Below are 24,210 nucleotides of genomic sequence, written 5' to 3'. Positions count from 1 at the left end.
ATTCAACAGTCAATAGATATTTGATGAGTAAATCCCTTTCTGAATGTATGTCATACTCTCAGTTGATAGTCACAGTGCCCATATCTTCTAAATCCTTTGCCATAGTTTCAATTTTTAAATACCCTATTCTTTCAAATTGTTTGATTTTTAGACTAGGTAAATATCATAGATTAGTTCTTCATATCCATTTCAATACTTTCTAACATGCTGAGGCTGGAACTTAAAACTAAAGTTTTCAGGTTTTCATTCATGTTTAGGTTCCTGTCTTGTGTTCATATGAGACTTTGATTCACACATTAGTAACGTACAGAGGGAGGTAGAGTATGGGACATTCATTTATCTAATATAAAGTATGGCCAAAGTTTGGGAGCCAGTAGATTCTGGTTCATCAGCCCTGCAAAGGAAGCAGCAGCAACAGCAGCAACTTTCTCTATTGTGACTGAGAGGAGGGGATCCTGGAGGCTGAACATTGTTCCTGGGGCTCACCTAATGTCCCCTATGCCAACTTTCACAATGATTTTAAAGAACCAAATTCTCTTTCTACTTCAACTAGCTAAGGTGAATTCTGTAACCTATAACAGAACACTGACAGATATAATCACCCTGGAAAAACTGCTCTATATTCTTTTTTGACAATTGGAAATATGATAGCATTTAATAGAGTTATTGGAAGCATTAAATTAGACAACACATATGTGAAGTCTTTAGCACATAACAGGCACACAACTTATTGTTAGTCTCTGTTTTCTGCAAAGAGTTGATCTTGCTCCTATGTATTCACAGATGTCCTTATCACCCTACTGACAGCATCCTTGAATTTTTAAAATAGAGATGACCTTACTCATTTGATTGACTAGGGTATTTGGGGGCAAAGGAATTAAAGTTTAGAATACTTCAAAGGTTTCTGGCATGAAACTTCAATGGCATGAAAGCTTCTACTTTCTAAGATATCTGGAATTATCCCAGAGTTCCAGTGTTTCAGTTACTGATAAGCAAATTAACCAAACCAATAAACTTTATGAATTGACAGAGCAGGGTTCCTTATAAGCCTAAATGGAAAAATACCATGTAAGCTCCACATTAGATGAATGGTGAAAATAACCACGTAAATATAGTAATAACTATTTTCTGATTGAATTTCATAATTATTTCACCTAAATTTATTTTGATAAAGATTAATTGAATGGATAAATTGATATATTATATATTATAACTATGTGTTAAAATAAATCCACACATTAAAAAATTATTGTTATTCTTGCTCATGAATTTTAGTCAAGAAAATACATCCACATGAATGCTATGTAGATGACACCAAAATTCTACTTACGTTTGGTGGTGTTAACTCTAATAAAAAAAAAGTATTTAACAGAGAACTAAGAAAAGTTCCAAATATTGGACAAAGCCTTCATCTGCTGCTACCACACACTTGCTGTTTTCAAAGCGAGACATATGCAGAGGGAATATTACAGGCAAAGACACATGCTGTCACATCAGATATGTGTCCTCAGTCTCTTAATTGATAAGCAGGCCTGGATCAGATCTGAGACACAAGGTCATTTCTTGTTCTGCTGACAAGTCTCAACAGCCTCTTTGTACTTCCCCCCAGACCAACAATGGCCCTCAAGGTCTTAAAACTTTGATAGTTAAAGGAGACATGAAAAGATTAAACGAGCAAAGAGGTCTTAATCTAAGGTTTAGCGCGAAGAAGCCATCAGCTGCCTGTTCTATGTGCCCTTTGCCTTGTCTCCTGCTCTCCTTTGCTTGGGATCCCAGTTTATTTTCTTCTTGGAGCTCTAGAAATGCATATTCCTCCTTCTAAAACATCTTCCTCAGATTATTCTCAATAACTATTCACATGAAACACAAAAGAGAAGAGTATTATATGACATTTCAAAAAGAGTCAAGATAAGAGAATTTTCCTTAAAAGATAAGAGATAGAATTGGCTACTTCTAAATTTGCTTTACCCACCAAAGCTTGATACCTAGCCCTATGTGTAGTTGTTTGTCTTCCTTGCTTGGGAGTACTCTTCTCTTGAGTGAAAGGAATAGAAAGAAAGTTGTGCTTCTCCCTAGAGTTTAGTGTACTGTTAACACTGTTCAATCATCTTTTGTGTATTTTGAGCCTCTCACTAGTACTTTCTGAGTAATATTAATGCCTTAAAGTCCTACATCATGAGTAATAGTTATTTCCCGAACAACCAGAGAGAAGGAAAATCAAGGCTTGCCAAAAGGATTAGGATGAATCACCAGGCTGATTTGCTAGGAAGATGTTGTTCTCTGTTTCCCCATCTGATAATCATATAGCATCTTCTTTGTTTGTTGACATTCAGAGATCACTAGGGAAATTTCTCTAACTTCTTTGTCACTGTTGCTCTTGAAAATCCTATAGCACTTGTGAACCAGGTCTCCAAGGATGTGTCTTTTAAAGAACGGTTGTCTCTACTGAGCAGTGGTCTTATTGCATCCTTGACCTGTTCAGCTATAGGTTCTGCCTGAGTAAGGTCTGTGGGAAGAATCAACATGCAAAGCCTGTCCAAGTTCAGTGGTAGGGAAACAGAATGAAAGCAATAGAGAGAGGAATGGGAAGGGATATACCTCAAACAGCTATGGAGAAAAAACATACAAAACTGAAAAATTGCTCTCCTTTGGACTATCATCCAACGGGGGCATCCAACAGTCCCAGAAGTAACCTTTGCATTTTGGTTATATTGCATTTTTTTCAACCAATAGCAGAGTAATTTTTCATTTCTTTATAATCCATCTGGACCCCAAAGTCTTTCCCAGGCAAGGAGAATTACAAAGTCATGGAACTCTTGAGTTTCATAGAGAAACAATTTTCCAGGATTTAGATCAGCCTCTTTTTTATTTGCTTTCCCCTTTCTTTCCCTTTTCCTTTCTGTAACTTATCTGCAAATCCTTTCAGGTGGAGAGGCAACACAGGCCAGATTCTTTGAGTACCTCTCCACAGATCTGGCCACTGGGCAACTGAACCAAGGTCTCCAAGCCAGACTCAACCAAGATGACCTACTTCACCCAGCGTCCTAAAGAGAAGTAAACAATGCACTATGGTGAGACATCTAATCTTTTTTATGTAGATTTTTTTAAATGTTTTGCTTATTTTTGAGAGACAGAGAGAAAGACAGAGTATGAGCAGAGGAGGGGCAGAGAGAGAGAGAGGGAGACACAGAATCCAAAGAGGGCTCCAGGCTCTGAGCTATCAGCTCAGAGCCCAAGTGGGGCTCAAACCCACTATAAGCTCATGACCTGAGCCAAAGCCAGATGCTTAACCAACTGAGCCACCGAGGCATCCCAAGTAAGACATTTAATCTTAATTAAATATGATAAATTATTTACTTATTGAGTGCCAACCATGCATCAGGACCTGTGCTAGATACTAGAGATAAAAGGACAAACAAGATGAAAATGGATAAAATTGGAATTTTCAAGAAGTTCACAAATATAGTAGTGGTGAAATGTAAGCAAAGTGATACATGTTATCATGATTATGATGCTCTAAGTTCCAAAATGTTACAAAACCAGATAGCTAGGGATGATGGGCAGGAGGTAGGTGATGGTGGGAGTGGGGTGGGGTTAGGGTTGGTTTTATAAAGAGGATGGATCTGAGTAGGCACTTTATAGGTGGCAAGTGCTAAAAAGAATTTCAGGTAGAGGACAGAGTATGCACAACTGCACAGTCTTGAAGAAGGATGTTGCCCTGAAAAAATACAAATTCTTGAGCTTTGGTTGAGTATCTAACAAAAAAAGAAGATTAAGATATGATAAATGTGAGGGGCAGATCATGAGAGACCTGCTATGCAATGTAAGGAGCTCAGATGTACAGTTGTCACTATAGGATTTGAATTGGAGAATTACATGATCATATTTATTTTAGCAAAATCACTCAGTCTGGAACAGGAATACTGTTTAGCGCCTATATGTGTTGTTTTAAATTGACAATATACTTTTTGCCAGACTCTGTATGGGTTCTAGCCCCTTGCAATGCATGTCCACTCTACCTCTGCTGAGACTTAAACTTTCAATTTTCCTTTCCAGCCTACCCTCTACCCGAATGACACAAACTACCTCCCTTTATTTGCACTATTCCCCTAGTTCTCACCTAACTTTCCCTTCCTTCTACTTCCCACCTACCATCTTCCAAGTAATACACATCAATCTACTCCTTTAACTCAGCTAGGGAGCCCCTCCTCTGACCGAGCCAAGATTCATTTCCTAATAAAGACCTTCAGAGTTAGGAAATGGTGGCTAGATGGAGCACAACACGTCAGTAGCTGGATCAGAGGTCAATGTGCAGTGGGAAAGGCCATGTAGGTTTAGACCAACATGAGGGTCTAACGAGGGATGAGGTGAAAAGCATCATAGTACTAGGAGGTCTTAAATGTTAGACATACTTACAAGGCAGGTGACTCATGGGAAATGACTAGATAAATCAGGTTTTGGAACTTTAGGTTGATCACAAAGGCTTACATGGATGTAAAAGCTATGAGGAGCTTGGACATAAAATACTTGAAAAAAAGAGAAATTGGTTTTAGTATGAGGGTCAAGATTGAAGATCAGGAGAATGGGTGACATGGTAAAGAAATAAAGAAAGAGCAGACTGTGGATACACAATCTGGGTGTGAACTGGGAGCATGGCAGTGAGAAGACAGAGAGGTGGGAAGCAATACCTAAAGAGGGAGGATTATTGCTTAGTTGAAAGAGTATAGATTTGGGGCACTAACAGTTTTAGCTTGTAATTCCATTTCCACAAGTTTTTACTTGTATGAATTTAACCAAATTATTTACCCAATTATCTGTAATGTGGGACCAATAATATCTACCTTTATTAGGTTGCTGTGAGAATTAAATGAGTTAAAATATGGAAAGAACATAGTACAAATTCTGCTGTGTGATAGATACCCAGTTAATGATGAATATTTTTATTATTGGACAGATTATATTGGAGAAGGCAGAGATGAGGAGGGAAGGTGATGAAGGCCAAGTAGGAAAACTGGGAGAAAGTGAAGGACAGTAGTCCCAGGTGGCCCTCATTCATATTCTCAGAATGGTGGGTGTATGTGAAGATCTAGGTCATGCCTGAGGAAATATGGCAATATCAACTTCCTCAAAATTTCAAGAATAAATTACAAATCTTAAAAATCAAGGGAATTCAAGCTAACATTAGAGAATATGTAAAGTGGACTCATCTTGTTTTCTACATCTGCTCAGTGTGATAAGAGTTATTTTGTCAGATGTTGTAGGATTCTGTGCTGGAAATGGGGAGGGAATTAGTAAAAAATTAAAAAATGTGAAAATGACTGATCATATATAACATCCTCCAGCCTTATCTTGATCCATTTCTCTCCTCCACGCGCCAATTCTTTCTAATCAAAATGCAAATCATTCCATCATTAACTTTTTATATCTACTTTGTGCCTTTGGATTTGCTATTGTTTCTCCTTGATATTTCTCCTCCACTCCAAAACTCTACAAGCTTCATTTCAGTTCAAATGGTACCTCCTTAGTAAAGGCTTTTTGAGTTCCTCTGACAAAGAGTTACTCTCTATCCTGGGTTCCTAATACTTAGTATTTGGTTGAGAATTAGAAATCTCGATATTCTATTGTAATGCTTATTACATTATATTCTAATTCTCTGTTCCCTTCTCTTTCTTCTTTACTAAACAGTGCCAAATTTATGTTTGTCGTAGTGTTCTCAGTGCCTGGAACTGTCATGGTAGGGTTGAAGGTGTGGGAGCTAAGTTTAGGCGAGGAGTCAGGGAGTGGAAAACTAAAGCTGACATTTTAAAAATGGTAATATCACCAAAAAGGTAGCAGCAATAGAAAATAGGCAATGGAGAGGAAAGAGGGATTAATTAATGGTACAGTGTTTTCAAGCAGATGCAAAAATATTACCAGTAAAGAAGGATTGTTTTTAGAAAGACACATCATTGATTAACCAGATAAAAGTTGTAGGAAATGATTCAGATAAGAAGAATATGCCAGAAGCATTCTTAAAATATCAATAAGATCAGGTCATTTAACTGCTCAAAACCTTCCCAAGTGTCCCCAGTATACTGAGAGTAAAGGCCAACACGATTACACCTGCTTAAAAGGCCTGTGGTGACTCTCTCTCTCTAAAAAATAAATTAAAAGAACATTAAAGGCCTGTGGTGATCAGCTCATCATCACTTCTCCTATCCCTTACTTCTCTGACTTCATCTCTCCCTTCCACTCATTCTACTCCAACCGTACAGGACTTGCTGTTCCTTACATTGTATCTCACCTTAGGATCTTTGAACTGCTTGTTCCCTTTGTCTGGAAAGCTCTTCCATCAGACAGCCAAATGGCTGTCACATTCTTCATGATTCTGCTCAATAAGGCCTATCCTGATCACCCTATTTGAAATATGAACCTGCTCAACTCTCTGCAGTTGTGATTTTCCTTACCTTGCTCTATTTATTTTATCCACAGAACATATCAGTTCTTACATTTATATCTCTATCGTGTATATTCAAAGTCCTGAGAAGTACCGTATTTACTACCTGTATCCTTCTACTAGGATGTAACTTCTTAAGATTAGGGCTTGTTTTTGTCTGTTTTGGTCATGGAGCTATTTCAAGCATCTAGAATAGTGCCTGTCACATAGTAGGTGCTCAATGAATATCTGTGAAAATAATGAATTTAACATAAAAGAGATGGGGTCTCTGATAGATGGTTTTCCTGAAAAATGGGATGTGTAGAGCAGATGGAGCGACTGGTCTTAGATAAGAAGTAAAGAAGGAATGAGCAAAGATGTCAGAAGGTGAGCATAATGACTTGATAGTGGGAAGTTGAATAAATATGTATCCTAGAGCTTCATTTGTAAAATAGAAGGTAAAATTGTGCTGAGTGTCAGAGAAAAGAGTGAGGATGGCAGATTGGAGATCAGAGGCAAGAGTCTTTGAGAAACGTGGAGAGTGAATTGATTTAAAACATTGTGTAGGATAGCCATTGTTTGTGAATGAGTTGAGCTCCATGACCATAAATTTATGGCAGTAATCATTTGTCTTCTTTTTATTAAGTTTATTTTATTTTATTTATTTGAGAGAGACAGTGTGAGTGGGAGAGGCAAAGAGAAAGGGAGAGAGAGAGTCCCAAGCAGGCCCCGTGCTGCCAACACAGAGCCTGATGCTGGGCCTAAGCCAAAATCAAGAGTTGGACACTTAACTAACGGAGCCCAACTGAGCCACCCAGGTGCCCCTCATCTGCCTTCTTTTGTGAGTTTTCTCCAACAGGGCTCAGCTGCTCAGGTGCAAATAAGAAAGTCCCATTAGTTTTCTTCTGAAGGCAATATTAGGAACTTCTCCTATATACCTGAGTATATATCTTTTTTGTTTTAATGTTTATTTATTTATTTGGGTGGGGGGCAGAGAGAGAGAAAGAATCTTAAGCAAGCTCCATGCTGTTATCCCAGAGCCCCATATGGGGCTCGATCACACAAATCATGAGATCATGACCTGAGCAGAAATCAAGAGTTGGATGCTTAACTGACTGAGCCACCCAATCGCCCCAAGTATGTATCTTTCTTATGGCTGTAACACACTAAACTCTAATGGCTTGTTCACTTGTTTTTATCTTCTTCTCAAGACTTTGAAGAGGGAAATATGACTTTTTCTTCTTTATATTTTCAAAATGCAGTGTGGGACCAGGCACCCAATAAGTATTCAATAGATCTTTCTCTTAACTACTAACAATACTATAAATTGTTTATGATTTGTTGAATTGTTTAATATGATATCCTTTTTTGACTCTTAAGGGAATTAAAAATTTAGATAATCTGAGGTTTGCTTCAGATTATATAAAGTTAGTCAGAGATAGATCATGGACTAAAATTCAGGTCTTACAATTATATGTCCCAGTGGTTTGTAGTTTTCTTCATGCTTTAGTACACTCTGAGTACTGGGGCCCCTTTGTCCATGTCAAGTCTCTTGTTATGTTACTCTTTTGTTTTCTATGATTCCTAAAATATCAGAAATGAATGAGTGTGCATTTACATGTAAAAATTCCTTCACAACATTGTACTGTAATTGTTCCAGTTTAGGCTAGGTGCTTCTATACTGCCTCACAACTGGGGTAAAAATGACCTCCCTGAGAGAGTTGTTAAAATTAATTAAAGGATAACTCCTTTTTAGTGGAGGAAGAAGTCAAATTTGAGTTATATTTTACTGTGGTAATTTTTCCCACACATATAACCAACTACTTTATTGGAGATCTGGGGGTTTTGGCCCACACAGTACATAATAAATCAGAAATCACTACTAAACACCTCAGAAATTTCACATCTTGTGCTTTTCAGTTCCCTAAATTCTGCTTTTCCCTTTCCAGGTCATCTCTATTGGTCTCCTCGAAAAAGATGTTTCTCTTTTAAGATTAATTTTGTTTATAATCTCAAGCCAACTTTTATCTCTACTTTTCTCTTTCTTCTATCCTCACTTGTGAAGAAAGTGTTTTTAAATTTCAGTTCTCTCTTTGATCCTATTGTGCTGTAGGAAACCTTCTGAGTTGTTGAACCTCCTGAGTCCCCACTCTCAAGGTAACTTCTTAAGTGCAACTTGTGTTCAGCAATGTCCATATTGAGGAGGGTTTTCAGAGTCAAGGAGTAGAGAGAATTAATCAAGTAACACTTCTGACAGTATCAAAACTTTGAACCAGTCTTTGAAGAAGATATAGATGAACTATACAAATTAATTTGGAATCAAATGTGAACCATTTTATATGTATATATAAAACGATTATATATGTATATATAAAAGTGTTTTATATATACATATATACATATACACATGTATACATATACACATGTATATATAAAATAGTATAGTATATAGTATATATGTATATATAAAATACTATTATTAGGAGCCACCTAAAAAATAAAAATGTGTTTAATTATTCAAGAGAGCAGACATTCTTCATTCAATTTTTAAGTCCATGGCCCTAAAAATAGGCAAGTAATTGTTAACTACTTTGGCCAGCATCCTGAAAAGACCATCCTGAAGAGTGCACCAAAGGCAGAAATTCTCCTGGTCAGGAGGGTGTTTTCCAGTTGATATTTTATTTTCTCCAGAATTTTAACTACGCTGCTTCCCTGTCCTGCCCTTGGTACTTGTTCCAACCATGATGGTCTTTTGCCTTATAACTGCCTATGAAACCTGGAAATATGCTGATAAGGAAAGTATTTACTCCTAGTACTACCTGACGACATTTCTGACCTAGATCTGAAGGACTAAATCCTGAATCTGACCTCATGATTCTGCTTTAAGATTCATTGTTTGTCTGTTTTGTGCTTTTACCAACTATTAAATCCTTTTTTATTTTTACAAGATTCTTATAATTATCACTTATTTCATCCAGTTGACAATCATAACTTATGTAATGATTTCCTCACTTTTAGGTATCATAATGTTATGAACCTCTTCATACATATGGTTTCTGGTATTAGTTTGAATTAAATTCTCATGAGTAAAATTATCTTAATAAAGGGTATTATTGTTTTAATGACTCTTAAACTTGGTATATGGACTTTATAAACATTAACTTTAGCAAAATACATTAATTATTATTAGTTTATCAAAGAAAATTAAAATTTTCCTTTAACCACAGTTACTTTTTTTAAAATTTTTTTAACGTTTATTTATTTTTGAGACAGAGAGAGACAGAACATGAACAGGGGAGGGGCAGAGAGAGAGGGAGACACAGAATCTGAAACAGGCTCCAGGCTCTGAGCAGTCAGCACAGAGCCTGACGTGGGGCTTGAACTCACGGACCATGAGATCATGACCTGAGCTGAAGGCGGACGCTTAACCGACCAAGCCACCCAGGCGCCCCTAACCACAGTTTCTAATGCTATAATTTTGTAAGTGGGAAATTATGGTGCTGGGAGAGAATTATATATATATGACAGCTCAAGCGTTTTTGAATATACAATGATATTAGAGGAATAGAGAGGGTATCTCTTCAGCCTCATTTATGTTTGCCACTATTTTTTTTTTTAATTTTATTTAAATTCTAGTTAACGTACAGTGCAATATTGGTTTCTTTGGATTCTTAACATTGTGTCTTTGGTGGATTTGTTTTCAGGCTCTGTTCTGACATCTGATTTTCTGGGGAGGATCTTGTGGCCTTTCAGGACTGCCAAATCACACCCTGGGACCAGATTGTGGCACTAGGGTTAAGTTTAATGATAAAGTACCTACAGCCTGAGGGCCCCTTGCTACTAATGTGGATCTCATTCTTTGATTTGTGCTATTTTCATTAAATCCTTTGTCTTTTGGTGTCTTAGTCATGTCAAAGGAAAATACCACCTATGTTAGTGAATTCATCCTGGTGGGCTTCCCTACTTCCCCTTGGCTACAGGTTCTGCTTTTCCTTCTCTTCCTCATCACCTACCTGTTTGTGCTGCTGGAGAATTTGGTTATCATTCTCACTGTATGGGTTACTGGGTCCCTGCACAAGCCTATGTACTATTTTCTGGGCACCATGTCCTTTCTGGAGACTTGGTATGTATCTGTCACAGTCCCTAAGATGTTGGCTGGATTCCTACTTCGTCCCAATACCATCTCCTTCCTGGGATGCATGATCCAACTCTATTTCTTCATCTCACTTGCCTGTACTGAATGTGTGCTCTTGGCTGCCATGGCCTATGACCGTTATGTGGCTATATGTTGTCCTCTTCGTTATCCAGCCATGATGACCACAGGATTTTGCGTTCAGCTGACCATCAGTTCCTGGGTGAGTGGCTTCACCATATCCATGGCAAAGGTATACTTCATCTCCCGAGTTGCCTTCTGTGGCAATAATATCTTGAACCATTTTTTCTGTGATGTTTCTCCTATCCTCAAACTGGCCTGCATGGATTTTTCTATGGCTGAGATGGTAGACTTTGTGCTAGCCATTCTCATTCTTGTGTTTCCCCTCTCAGCCACTGTCCTTTCCTATGGCTTCATTGTCTCTACCATCCTGCACATTCCCTCAGCCACTGGGCAGTGGAAGACCTTCTCCACCTGTGCCTCTCACCTTACAGTGGTGGTCATCTTCTATACAGCTGTGATCTTTATGTATGTCCGACCTCGAGCCATTGCTTCATTCAATTCTAACAAATTGATCTCAGCCATATATGCAGTCTTTACTCCCATGCTCAACCCTATTATCTATTGCCTGAGGAACAAGGAGGTCAAAGATGCCATTAGAAAAACCATGTCTAGTGGCCAAGCCCTTTTCTTGAGAGATTGTCTTTGCTAAAGAGACTCAGACATGCCTTCTCTTTTCATTTAACTTAATCTCAAAAAAACACCTACATTAGGTAAAAGTCTGCAATTATAAACACACTGACTTAGTACACAATTGAAGGATAAGAGGCAAAAAAAAAAAAAAAATCGAGGAAATCTCCTTTTCTTTCAGGCCTTAATTAAATGCTTCTTTTTCTAATGTAGTGAGTGAAATAACCAGAACTTTAAGAGACATATATTGGTACTGGAGTTTTAAAATAATTTTATTTTTATGAAGATGCTAAGAAATAATCAGTTATTATCCAACTAGTTTTTATAGTTCTATCCATTTTGATTTTGTTTTGTTTTTATTAATTTTTTCAACTTTTTAAAATGTTCTATTTATTTTTGAGAGACAGAGAGACAGAGTACAAGTGGGGGAGGGGCAGAGAGAGAGGGAGACACAGAATCAGAAGCAGGCTCCAGGCTCTGAGCTGGAGCTCAACTTTTGGTTAGTCAGCACAGAGCCCAATGCGGGGCTCTAACTCACAAACCATGAGATCATGACCTGAGCCCAAGTCAGATGCTTAACCAACTGAGCCACCCAGGCACCCCAATTTTGTTTTGTCTTAAAAGCCCTCTTTTTCTTAGGGGGAGTAAACAAAAAGAGGTTCTGCTATCATTAACTTCATGGCTAGGACCTGTTTATTGCTTCCTAGAGGGTTAGGGGCCTGGTTCCTTTTATAATCAATTGATGAAATCTCATTTTAATCACTTTCTCAAATTTAAGAAAATATGAAAGAAAAGCTTCTTTTAGGCTGTAACAGAAATACCGCAAGGTAGACAGCATGCAACACTTATCATGGCAGAGAGAAAGCAAATTTAACATACATTTGTGTGTATGTATGTGTTTGTGTGTATAAATATAGTTATATATTATTATATGCAATATTTACACATAACAATTATGTAATTTTAGAACATAAAAATGTATAGAGTTTCAATAAACTATATGTATTTAATATATAACTTCATGCTTTAGTTTTCTTCCTTTGTTGGAATTTCTACATGTGTAATTTTTCAGATGTTATAGAGTCAGCAGCTAGACCCTCAGAAAACCTAGTAGCAATTCATTAAAGCCCATTCCTTTTCAGGTAAAGGAAGCATTGGCATTGACAAGAGGCCACAAAAGTGCTTTTGCTTAGATGGTACTTGGCCTAGATGTGCAGCATTTTCCAAGGTTTCCGAGAACATTCCTCTTCTCATTTGTTTCCTTTTTGATTGTGGAAAGGCAGATGCAATATCCTACTATACACTTTCAGTCAGACATTATAAAATGATAGACAAGAGATGGATTCTGTCTGGCTCAGCAACAATATTGGATGAGTGAATTAATGAAATATAGTCTGTCGAGAGTTTAAGGATGGCAGGCATACTATTTTACCCCAACACTTTGGAAACCACATTACGTAAGTTTTATTGGGTTATTGATACCGTATTTGCTTTGTTTTGGCTTTATTTACATTGTAACTACCTGGTCTTCCCATTTTGTATTAAGTTTTTGTATAACGTCACATGGGGTTGTTTTAATTTTATATAGATTATTATATTTTACAGACTGTGGTAGTTTCCAATTTACCTGAACCTGTTATTTCCTCCTGGTCTTCCTTATTTGTAGCCTAACAACTGTACATTCATAATAATATATATAATTTTTATTTTATTTATTGTTTTTTACTGTTTGCTTATTTTTTTTTTTAATTTTTTTTTTCCAACGTTTATTTATTTTTGGGACAAAGAGAGACAGAGCATGAACGGGGGAGGGGCAGAGAGAGAGGGAGACACAGAATCGGAAACAGGCTCCAGGCTCTGAGCCATCAGCCCAGAGCCTGACGCGGGGCTCGAACCCACGGAACGCAAGATCGTGACCTGGTTGAAGTCGGACGCTTAACCGACTGCGCCACCCAGGCGCCCCAGTTTGCTTATTTTTGAGAGAAAGAGAGAGACAGAGTGTGAGTGAGGGAGGGGCAAAGAAAGAGAGGGAGACACAGAATCTGAAGCAGGCTCCAGGCTCTGAGCTGTCAGTACAGAGCCCTACATGGGTCTTGAACTCAGGAACTTCAAGATCATGACCTGAGCCAAAGTCAGATGCTTAACCAATTGAGCCACCTAGGTGCCTCTGTACCATTTTTCTTTAGTCAAAAAGAAGCGCTATGGGCCATGGCCCTCACACAGGCACTGAAAATAATATAAGATGCTCTATCTTGAATCATATCATTTCTACCCCATCTTAGAATTTTTTTAGTCTTTTTGTCAAAAGACAGCAGTGTTGGGGTGCCTGGGTGGCTCAGTTGGTTGAGCGTCCGAATTCAGCTCAGATCATGATCTCACACTCTGTGAGTTGGAGCCCCACGTTGGGCTCTTTGCTGACAGCTCAGAGCCTGGAGCCCACTTCAGATTCTGTGTCTCCCCCTCTCTCTGCCCACCCCCCCCCCCTGCTCATGCTGTGTCTCTCTCTGTCTCAAAAATAAATAAAAACATTTTTAAAAAATTTAAAAAGATAGCAGTGTTATGCTGTATATATTTCTGCTTGAAAATATTTGTTAATTCCTAATGGCCAATTAGTGCTATTTTGAAACCTCACAACATTATTTTTTATTCTTAAAATTCTTTTTAATTTTGGTTAGGTTAAGCAGCCCTGCCTGTGGTCATTTATTATTCTAATCTCAACTATCATCTATATTTATGAACTGACATTCCTTTTCTAGTCTAGAGTGTCTGATTTTTAAAGTTTTCTATACAGCCATTAGATCAGTTGTTATACAAATCCTCTGTGTACTTACTTACCTTCTAATTTATTTGGTGAACTGGATTTCCAAGAGAGTTAACTTATTGTTTCTATAACAGTGCATTGTTCTCTCTCCATTTATGATGTGTTTGCTTTTTATGTTTCTTTTACTTTAATATTTAAAATATTTTACTTTCAAATGTTTAAAACATTCAGAAAAGTAGAAAAGGGTACAATTAACAATTTCATCCACAACTCAGATTTTAAGAATTAAAGATCAAAAACTATACGTAATTAGGTTTTATATTGTGCTACATATTTAATGTTATACTCCAGTTGTAACTATGTTATTTTGTTCAAAATTCGAAGAGTGACATTCAAGAAGGAAAGACAGCGTGACTTGTATCTGAAAAGAAATATGCAGAGAAGGAGGTGGATAGAAAAGGCTATAGTTTTCCTGGACATCCATCAGACAGTGAACCAGCAAGAAAGTGATGGATAAATTGTCAAAACTCAGGGTAGCCAGAAGTTTTCTAGGTGACTAAATTGGTAAAATTTTCCCTTTACTGCAGAAAAATGTATATTGAATGTACAAGTAAGGGTGCAAACAAATAAATAGAATCAGTAGGAGATGTATATTAAGAGATTTATTACATGGAGCTGGCTTATGCAGTTGTGGGGATGGCAAGGCAAATCTGAAATTTATAGGGTAGGCTGGCAGAAAAGGCAGCCCGGAAGTCTCAAGCAGCTAAAGCTGCTTCCCACAGGTGAAACTTCTTTTCCTCAGGGAAGTCTCAGTTCTGCTCTTACAGCCTTTCAACTGATTGAATCAGGCTCCTCTAGATTATCTAGAATAGTCTTTCATACTTAAGGTCACATGATTATGGACTTTAACCACTTCTACAAAATACCTTCACAGCAACACCTAGATTAATGTTTGTTTGAAAAACTGGGGACTAAAGCCTAGCCAAATTGACACATAAAACTGACCACGACAGTCCATCTCTTGTCAACTTGGCACTCATACACATCTCTTTAAACCACACCCTCTTCAAATAAAGACAATAATGAAGTCATACTTCTACCTACCACAATACAACTTAACTTGTGTATATTCTAACTGAAAATATGCTAACTCTTGCTCCAGAAGATGCAAAGTCCTTAGAGGATGTTTGCTCTTCTCCTGTAACTCAAATACTGTGATATAAAGTTAATTTCTTAACATATCTTATGTTACGTGGTATAGGGATAAAGGAGATAAGGAAATGAAAACATATTTGTGAGATATATATATATATATATATATATATATATATACACCAAATATTGTGTGTATTCATAATAGAAGAAATACTAATAACTAATAAACTATTATAAATCTCATTTTATTTCTGAAACTGCTCACAGGGTTTTAACTAGTATTTGTGATTGCCTTCTTCAACTACCCATTCCATATTCTTTTTGCTCTAAAAAAGCACCTCAGCTGTTCATAGTTTTTTGCTGGGTAGGTTAACCCAAACCTTCATTTCTGAAGAGTCTGAGTCATTAGATGTACTGTCTGGACTGGTTTGTTGTAATTTTCCATTAACTATAATCACAGTTGTGGTAGTTTTAAGAGATACCTAGGGAATCTCTTGTACCCCAGACATACTCCTTCCTTACCTCCATTATATAGTAGCAACCAATTTTCCCTTGGATTAGGATCAATCACCTATTGATTCAGAGACATGAGGAGACTAAAGTGACCAGGTGGCAGTCTCAAATTCCAGCTCAATGAAATTATTGTTGTACCTCCTAATGGAAACATTCCTTCCTTTGGGACTAAGACCTCTAGGCCAGGAAAGTCACAGGGACAGGATGCAAAAATTTTACTAAGACTCACTAGGGGTAATAAGGAATGGAGCCACTCCTATTTTTACCCCTTGATTGCTGGATATATGCCTATTGGTAGTGGGAGAAATGGCACTATAGATTGGATGCTGATTCAGAGCACACACAGCATCCTGGAGGACATTTCTCCAGCCCTACAAAGTATTACCATCTAGCTGGTACTGTAACTGGCCCTTTAAGAGGTTTTTCCACAATACAATCCAACCAACTACTTCAGTGATGGTGGATAAAATGGTAAGATGAGTGAATTCCATGAGGATGGGCCCATTGCTATAATTCATTTACTGTGAGGTGTACCGCATTTATTGATCTGAAGCAATGCTATGTGGAATAGCATGACAGGGGATAAGGTCATTCTGTAAGTCCACAGATAGTAGTTTTGACATAAGCATTGCATTTAGGAAAGGCAAATCTATATCCAGGGTTAGTGTCTCTTGCAGTGAGAACACAGTGCTGCCCCTTCCATGTTACAAGTGTTCCAATATAAGACCCATGTCAGAGGGATAGTTGTCTATTTTTTTCATTGATATATAACTTAGCATCTCACATCTGGCACATAGGAGTCCAATAACTACTGAGTAAGAAAATTTAAAAAGAAAACATATCTATGGAGGGAAAATAAAGCAGGAAATCCTGTATGCATTTGTCTTAGTTAATTTGCTCTGAGATACTCATGTTCAGTGAAAGGATTACCTCTTGGGGGAAGACTAAGACAGTCTTGCTTCCACAGCTTTTCTGAGACCATGTAGGGTCTTCATTATACCATGGGTCTTGGAGCAGATTGGTAGTACTAGCCCAAGACATGGTCACTAAATGCACAGTCAGGGAGAAAATGGCCCTCTGTTTTCCTTTACAGGTGAAGGGTTCCCTCTGGGCCAGCAGAGCTCATTTACTGACAGAAGAAAGCAGAGGTGGAAGGTCAGGAATCATACCTACGGGATTTATTAACATCCTATCTCCTAGACTAGGATTTCCAGTGAGGGAATAAGTCAGCTGGGGAGAGATTTCCCTTTAAATAAAGCTTCTGGGGAGTAGAGGGGGATCAAAGTCATTGTCCTCACACAGGAAGGCAAAAGAACCACCCCCAAAACAGGGCCCTGGCTCACTGTGGCCCTCAGGGAAAGTGAGGCCAGTCATTTTAGGTTCTCCTTTTGGGTTTTCTCATATCCCCTTCCTTGGATTTTTCCTTTATTCAGCTTTTCCTTCAGAGCCCAGTAGGAGTGGAAGCATTTTTAAAAGCCTAAGCAGTGACCTCAGCCTGACAATTGTTTGAGGGCTAGAAAAATTCCTTTACAGGGTGACTGATCAGAGAAGCAGTCTGTCCTAACTCCTCACACAAGAGAGGAGACAGGCAACCTCTTATTCCTACATGACTCTTCTCTCAGTAGTACTGGCCATTCAGAGACAAGGCTACCCATTCCCAGAGAAGGTCTGCAAAGCCAGAGAAGGCCCTGTCTCACTGACCTCCCATACCTCCTCACAGCAGATACTTTCCCAAATTCTGGCAAAAGCCACGTTATTCACCAATTTCTATCTGCACTCCTTGGCTCTCTCATATAAGCTATTACATCTTGCAGTAAAATCTACCAGCAGTGTCTCCTGTCCATCTGAGGTAAGGACTTTATCTTTGGGAGATATGGCTTCCAGGCCATAAAAATAATAATAATAATTAATAATAATAATAATAATTAAGGACAAGGAATTTTTTAAAAAATTTAATGTTTATTTTTGAGAGAGAGAGAGAGAGAGACAGTGTGAGCAGGGGAACAGCAGAGAGAGAGGGAGACACAGAATCCGAAGCAGGCTCCAGGATCTGAGTCACCCAGGCACCCAGGGCTAGGAATTTTGAATAGGGGTCTGGAATGTGTTGAGCTGGATAATGTAAGTCAGCTGACAAAAATAAATACGTAGATAATACAGAATATTGTAATATTGTCATTGTGATGCATAAGTTACTTTTAATTCTAGTATAGATGCTAAAACTATGCACTTTGCAGGAGAAAACAGTCCCTCAGTTTTTCCCCGCTAAGTCAATACCTCTTTCCTTCTATCTCATTCATCTGTACACACTGAGCAAATGGACTTCTCATTCTTATGGGATTTTCTGGCTCCTTAAACACTCTCAATTCTTCTATTTATCACCTCCCAAACTGGCTTTTCTTGACTTATTTCCATTGCAAATATCTAGCCAATCACCAATTATTATTGTTTCTGCCTCCAACATGTGTTTATTATATATGTGCTATTTTCCTGATCCATTTTACCTGAATGACCACAATCACTTCTGGACATATCTTTGTTGTTGTTCCAAGTTTGTATTTAAATTCTAGCTAACATATAGTGTAATATTGGTTTCAGGAGTAGGATTTAGTGATTCATCACTTCCATATAATTCACTCTTGTCCATCTTCTACCCATTACTCCTTCAACTATAACCCTACAACTATAAGGGTTACTTTAAAACTTTTTTAATGTTCACTTATTTTTGAGAGAGAGCCAGAATGTGAGCAGGCGAGGGGCAGAGTGAGGGAGACACAGAATTTGCAACAGGCTCCAGGCTCTGAGCTGTCAGCATAGAGCCTAACCCAGGGCTCAAACTCACAAACTATGAGATCATGACCTGAGCCAAAGTTAGATGCTTAACTGACTAAGCCACCCAGGCACCCCTAAGAGTTACTTTTAAAAATTGTCTGATGTCACACCTGTGTGTGGGGGGGGGGGGGGGCGGTGCACTGCATTCCATATCCCCTAGAAGTACAAGCATGATTTGGAACATATCTATCTCTCCAAATTTATCTCAGTTACTACCTGCCTCATCAGTCTTCATTTAGCTTCTCAGAAATTACAAGCTGTTTTCTATTTCATAGATTCTGCATATAATGCATTATATGCTCAAGAGCCTCTTCACTCGTCTTCATTTGAATTATTTATACTCATCTATATTTTTTTAATTTTTTTGTTAATGTTTATTTTTGAGAGACAGAGACAGAGCACAAGGAGGAGAGGGGCAGAGAGAGGAGACACAGAATCAGAAGCAGGCTCCAGGCTCTGAGCTGTCAGCACAGATTCTGACCTGGGGCTCAAACTAACAAGCCCTGAGCTGAAGTGGAACACTCAACCAACTGAGCCACCCAGGCGCCCCCTATGCTCATCTTTAAAAACTGAGCTTGAAATTCACACTCTCAGAGAGGTATTTTCTTTTCTGTCTTTTTTTTTTTTTAAATAAAAATAGTATTTTTTATCAAGTAGAATTACTCATCATGTGAGATGGGGCATCCCTTCTGTGAAGGCAGAAAGGGAGAAACATGATTTGATTGATACAGAAGAAGAGTAGAAATAGTCTCCCTTTTCTCATATTCTAAGCCTGCATAATACACAAAATATAATCCCTGGAGGATATTAACCATGTAAATCCTTGGATTGAGAGTAACATGTTCTTCAAGTGTTCAAAAGATGAGCAAACATTTCTACTAAATTTTAACTTGATAAATGAGCAATTTTGCAATACAAATAGTATGTGAGGTCGAACATCACATGATCATAACTGAGCCAATGGTTCTTTTCTGTCTTTCTCTCTCTCTTTCTCATTGCGGGATTGTTGGTGATCATCTCCCATGCTCAGATCCTGGGTCTCAGACTGCGGTGTTTAGCAGAAATCAGTGATTTTTCAGAATGTTGGAAGATGCCCACAACTGACACTAGTGTATTTTTTGTCACTTCAAAGAACCTGTGGACAGTCTTTTGCTTTTCCATTCAAGATTAAGCTTAGAAATGCTTTGCTTCATTCTAGGTCAGGGTGCCTGAAGATATAGACCCTTCCTCTGCTGCCTTCTTGCCAGTTACATTTTTTAAAATATAATTCATTGTCAAGTTAGCTAACATACAGTGTATGCAGTGTGCTCTTGGCTTCAGGAATAGATTCCCATGATTCATTGTTTACATAAAACACCCAGTGCTCATCCCAACAAGTGCCCTCCTCAATGCCCATCACCCATTTTCCCCTTCCCCACATCTCCCCCGCCATCAACCCTCAGTTTGTTCTCTATATTTAAGAGTATCTTATGGTTTTCCTCCCTCTCTGTTTGAAACTAATTTTTCCCCTTCCCAACTCCCATGGTCTTCTGCTAAATTTCTCAAATTCCACATATGAGTGAAAACATATGATATCTGTCTTTCTTTGACTGACTTTTTTCACTTAGCATAATACCCTCCAGTTCCATCCACGTTGTTGCAAATGAAAAGATTTTATTCTTTCTCATTGCCAAATAGTATTCCAGTGTATATATAAACCACACCTTCATTATCCATTCATCAGTCAATGGACTCTCTCTGCCCCTCCCCCACTCTGTCACTTTCTCTCTCAAAATAAATAAATAAATAAACAAACAAACATTAGATATGTTCTTTCTATACCGATGTTCTTGAGGGTTTTTATTAAGAAAGATGCTGTAGTTTGTCAAATACTTTTTCAACATCTATTGACAAGATCATATGGTTCTTATCCTTTCTTCTACTAATGTGATGTATCATATTGATTGATTTACAAATATTGAACCAGAGAGGTACTTTCTTAAAATTTTTTTTTAATGTTTATGCATTTTGAGAGACAGAGAGATATGGAGCATGAGTGGCAGAGAGAGAGGGAGACACAGAATTAGAAGTAGGCTCCAGGCTCTGAGCTGTCAGCACAGAGCCCAATGTGGGGCTTGAACTCATGAACCATAAAATCATGACCTGAGCTGAAGCTGGATGCTTAACCAACTGAGCCACCCAGGCGCCCCAAGAGATATTTTCTTAATTACCAATCTACATGAGAACCACTATCTCTTCTTTTTCATTAGGATAATTTTCACAGTTTGTGATTACACCTATTTTTTTTAGAGAGGAGAGGAGGTGCAAGTGAGTGAGGGGCAGATAGAGGGAGAGAGAGAGAGAGAGAGAGAGAGAGAGAGAGAGAGAGAGAGAAGCAAGGCTCTCCCGAAGCAGGGCACGAGCTCACCTGATGTGGCACTTGAACTCACAGACTGTGAGATCATGAACTGACCTGAAGTCAGATGCTTAACTGACGGAGAAACCCAGACACTCCTACCCCTATTTTTCAATGCCGCTCATAAGAACGTAACTGAAGATAAGTGTGCTCCTCAAGATAAGTGTACACTTATCTTTTTTTTTAAATAGTTTCTTTTTTTAAAATGTTTTTATTTCTTTTTGAGACAGAGAGAGACAAAGCATGAGTGGGGAAGGGGCAGAGGGAGAGGGAGACACAGAATCTGAAGCAGACTCCAGGCTCTGAGCTGTCAGCACAGAGCCCAACGCGGGGCTCAAACTCACAGACTGTGAGATCGTGACCTGAGCTTTAGTCAGACGCTTAACCAACTGAGCCACCCAGGCGCCCCAAGTGTTGACTTTTCTTGATGAGCAGTGAATAATATATAGAATTGTTGAATCCTCCATTGTACATCTGAAACCAATTTAATACTATGTGTTAACTGTACTGGAATAAAAATTTTAAAAAATGAAGCCTGTTCCTGGGTGGCACAGTCGGTTAAGCATTGGACTCTTGATATCAGCTTAGGTCATGATCTCATGGTTTGTGAGTTCAAGCCTCCTAGGGGTGACACTTTGGCCTGCACAAATATCTTCTTTCTCAATTGGTTCAAAACCTGGGTGGGAGAGAGGGAAATACATATTAGCCCTCTCAAAGACCCTATATCTCCTGAAAAGGAGGCTGGTTAGCATGTGCCCAGATTTTCCCTTTAATCTTTCCCATTAAGTTGCTCCACATTTTTCAGAAAAAGTAAATGGCAGAGTAGAAGTAGAAGGCAGAGACAAGCCCAGAATTATTGCACAATGGGACTCCCCTAACAATGAAGGAAACATCAGAAGTAGGGAAGAAATGTGCTCTTTTGCAACATGTTATCGGTACATATTTGGTGAGTTAATTCATGAATAAAAAAGTATAATACAATATGATAAATAGAACAACTAATCTTGCTGATCAAAGGCTATAATATTATAAAGCCAAGGAGTCTCCAGATATCACATCAGAACTACTTTACCTAAATCTTGTGTAATTTCAGACAAGCAAAGAAACCACAGAATGGAGCTCTGGAACTCCACCTTGGGAAATGACTTCACGTTAGCGGAGATTCTGAATGACAGTGGGGTTCCCAAACTGCTTTTTGCTACAATCGCTGTCCTATACATGTTGGCCCTGACCAGCAATGGCCTGCTGCTCTTGGTCATTATAATGGATTCCTGGCTCCATGTGCCTATGTGCCTTCTACTTAGCCAGCTATCTCTCATGGACTTGATGTTTGCATCTGCAGTTACTCCCAAAATGCTTGTGGATTATCTGCATGGGGAGAACACCATCTCCTTTGAAGGCTGCACCTTTCAGATGTTAGTAGTTCTCACTTCAGGAGGTGCAGAGGACTTACTACTGGCGTTCATGGCCTATGACAGGTATGTGGCTATTTTTCATCCTTTGCACTACGTGGTCCGCATGAGGCCAAGGATATGCTGGCTCACAATAGCCACACCTTGGGTCCTGGCATTCCTGAATGCTGTGATACTCACTTCATATACTATGCACTTTCCTTTCTGTATGTCTCGGAAAATCAGGCACCTACTCTGTGAGATCCCACCCTTGTTGAAATTGGCCTGTGCAGATACCTCCATATATGAGCACATGGTATATGTGATAGGTGTGATCTTTCTCATGCCTACCCTTGCTGCTATCCTTGCCTCTTATACATTTGTCCTAATTGCTGTCCTTCATGTGTCCTCGGGTAAGGGAAGGAAGAAAGTCTTCATCACATGCTCTTCTCACCTGACTGTGGTAGGAATGTACTATGGAGCTGCCATGTTGATGTACATGCAGCCCAATTACTACCATAGTCCCCAACAGGACAACATTCTCTCTGTATTTTATATTATCATTACTCCAACACTGAACCCTCTTGTCTATAGTCTGAGAAACAAGGAGGTAATGGAAGCCTCCAGGAGAGTACTGGGGAGATTCACTTCTGCCCAGAGATGGTAGATGCCAATGTCATGTGGAAGCCCTATAGCTTCTACATGGGACTCCATATCTGCACTTGGTCTTATGCTGGCATCTTCCACATTTTGAAAATTCTGAAAATCTGCCACACTGGAGATTAAGTCCTCATTTGGCCTTAGAGACACGAGTTTGTCTCCATTAGCCCTATGTTTCAATAGCTAAGGATATTCTCATTTTTCTGATCAATACCCCAGGATCTGGTTGAAATTCCCATTCTGTTCTAACAGAGATTATCTTATTTTTCACTTCATGTTTTTCTTTCCCTCCCTTACAACAGTTCTGTACTCAACCACACAGGAAGTTGGCCAGAATTTTTTCTTGATGTTTCTACTTAAAACAGGAAATAAAAACTAAAGAGGAAAATGAAGATACTGAATGAAGATACAAATGTTAGACTTTACTACTTGCTGGTGAGGAAACTTCTCAGTTCTTAATTCTTTACTACTGTGAATCTGTAGTCATATAATATTAAATGTTTTATTGTGGAGAGATCTTTCCAGATCTATATCAGAGCTCCAGACTCTGGAAAAATTCCTATCAGATACCTATGTTCTGGATTGTAGCATCAGCTCCTTAAGCTGCCCATATGACATTAGGACAGCCATGTGCTTTCCATGTCACATTATTTATAAAGAAATTTCATTACAAAATACCGATGCCTTGAAGCTAGTATGTGAAAGCAGAAAGCATACATGGTAGTGAGAACTGTAATGCAAATATTCTCTGCTAGGAACATCCTCTATAAAAGTCTCAGCCCCAATTAACACTGAATGTGAACAAATGGTTGAAATCAACATCGGAAACAAAGATGGTATTCCCAATATCTTTCCTGTATCTGCACCCTTGTCAATTATATTTTGGCCAGAGACTAGGTTTTTCTTTTATGACTCGTTCCTGCCCCAGTCCTTTCAAAGTTGTTTAAATTCCCAATTTAAAATGGGACTCCTTTTATTTTCATTTTTTTAAACAATAGAATCAGAATTTGAACTAAATTCTAGCTGAGACCCAGTCTCTCTTTTTCCCACTGCATGAAAAGAATTTAAACGTCTTTCTCTCCCAATAAACTTTAAAGTCTTTACCTGCAGGATCTGTGACTGAAATGTTTCCATCATGAAAAATACCTAGTCTCAGTTGGTGCTTAGTCATTTATTTCCTTATGTTTCCAAAAGCATTTGTCAAACATCTTCCAGTTGCCTGGCACTAAGATGTGTTTCACAAACTCA

The 24,210-nt window shown here is 38.4% G+C and overlaps 2 protein-coding genes across 2 annotated transcripts; both read left to right on the top strand.

Annotated features, from left to right (window-relative positions):
• Positions 1–10,301: 10,301 nt before the first annotated feature.
• Positions 10,302–11,280, top strand: LOC121022706 (olfactory receptor 6). Its single transcript, XM_040464109.1, has one exon. It carries the CDS (start codon positions 10,324–10,326, stop codon positions 11,278–11,280), a length of 957 nt encoding a protein of 318 aa, XP_040320043.1. The 5' UTR covers positions 10,302–10,323.
• Positions 11,281–21,435: 10,155 nt separating this feature from the next.
• Positions 21,436–24,004, top strand: LOC121022704 (olfactory receptor 2AG1-like). The gene has a single exon (XM_040464108.1). It carries the CDS (start codon positions 22,025–22,027, stop codon positions 22,967–22,969), a length of 945 nt encoding a protein of 314 aa, XP_040320042.1. The 5' UTR covers positions 21,436–22,024; the 3' UTR covers positions 22,970–24,004.
• Positions 24,005–24,210: the final 206 nt, after the last annotated feature.

The sequence above is a fragment of the Herpailurus yagouaroundi genome, unplaced genomic scaffold (genome assembly GCF_014898765.1).
Source record: "Herpailurus yagouaroundi ecotype Mexico unplaced genomic scaffold, PumYag 430, whole genome shotgun sequence".
Lineage (NCBI taxonomy): Eukaryota > Metazoa > Chordata > Mammalia > Carnivora > Felidae > Herpailurus > Herpailurus yagouaroundi.
This window is presented reverse-complemented; position numbering and strand designations above follow the sequence as displayed.

Excerpts from the sequence above, each read along its gene's own strand:
- LOC121022704 (XM_040464108.1), top strand. The coding sequence starts at position 22,025 with ATGGAGCTCTGGAACTCCACCTTGGGAAATGACTTCACGTTAGCGGAG.
- LOC121022706 (XM_040464109.1), top strand. The coding sequence starts at position 10,324 with ATGTCAAAGGAAAATACCACCTATGTTAGTGAATTCATCCTGGTGGGC.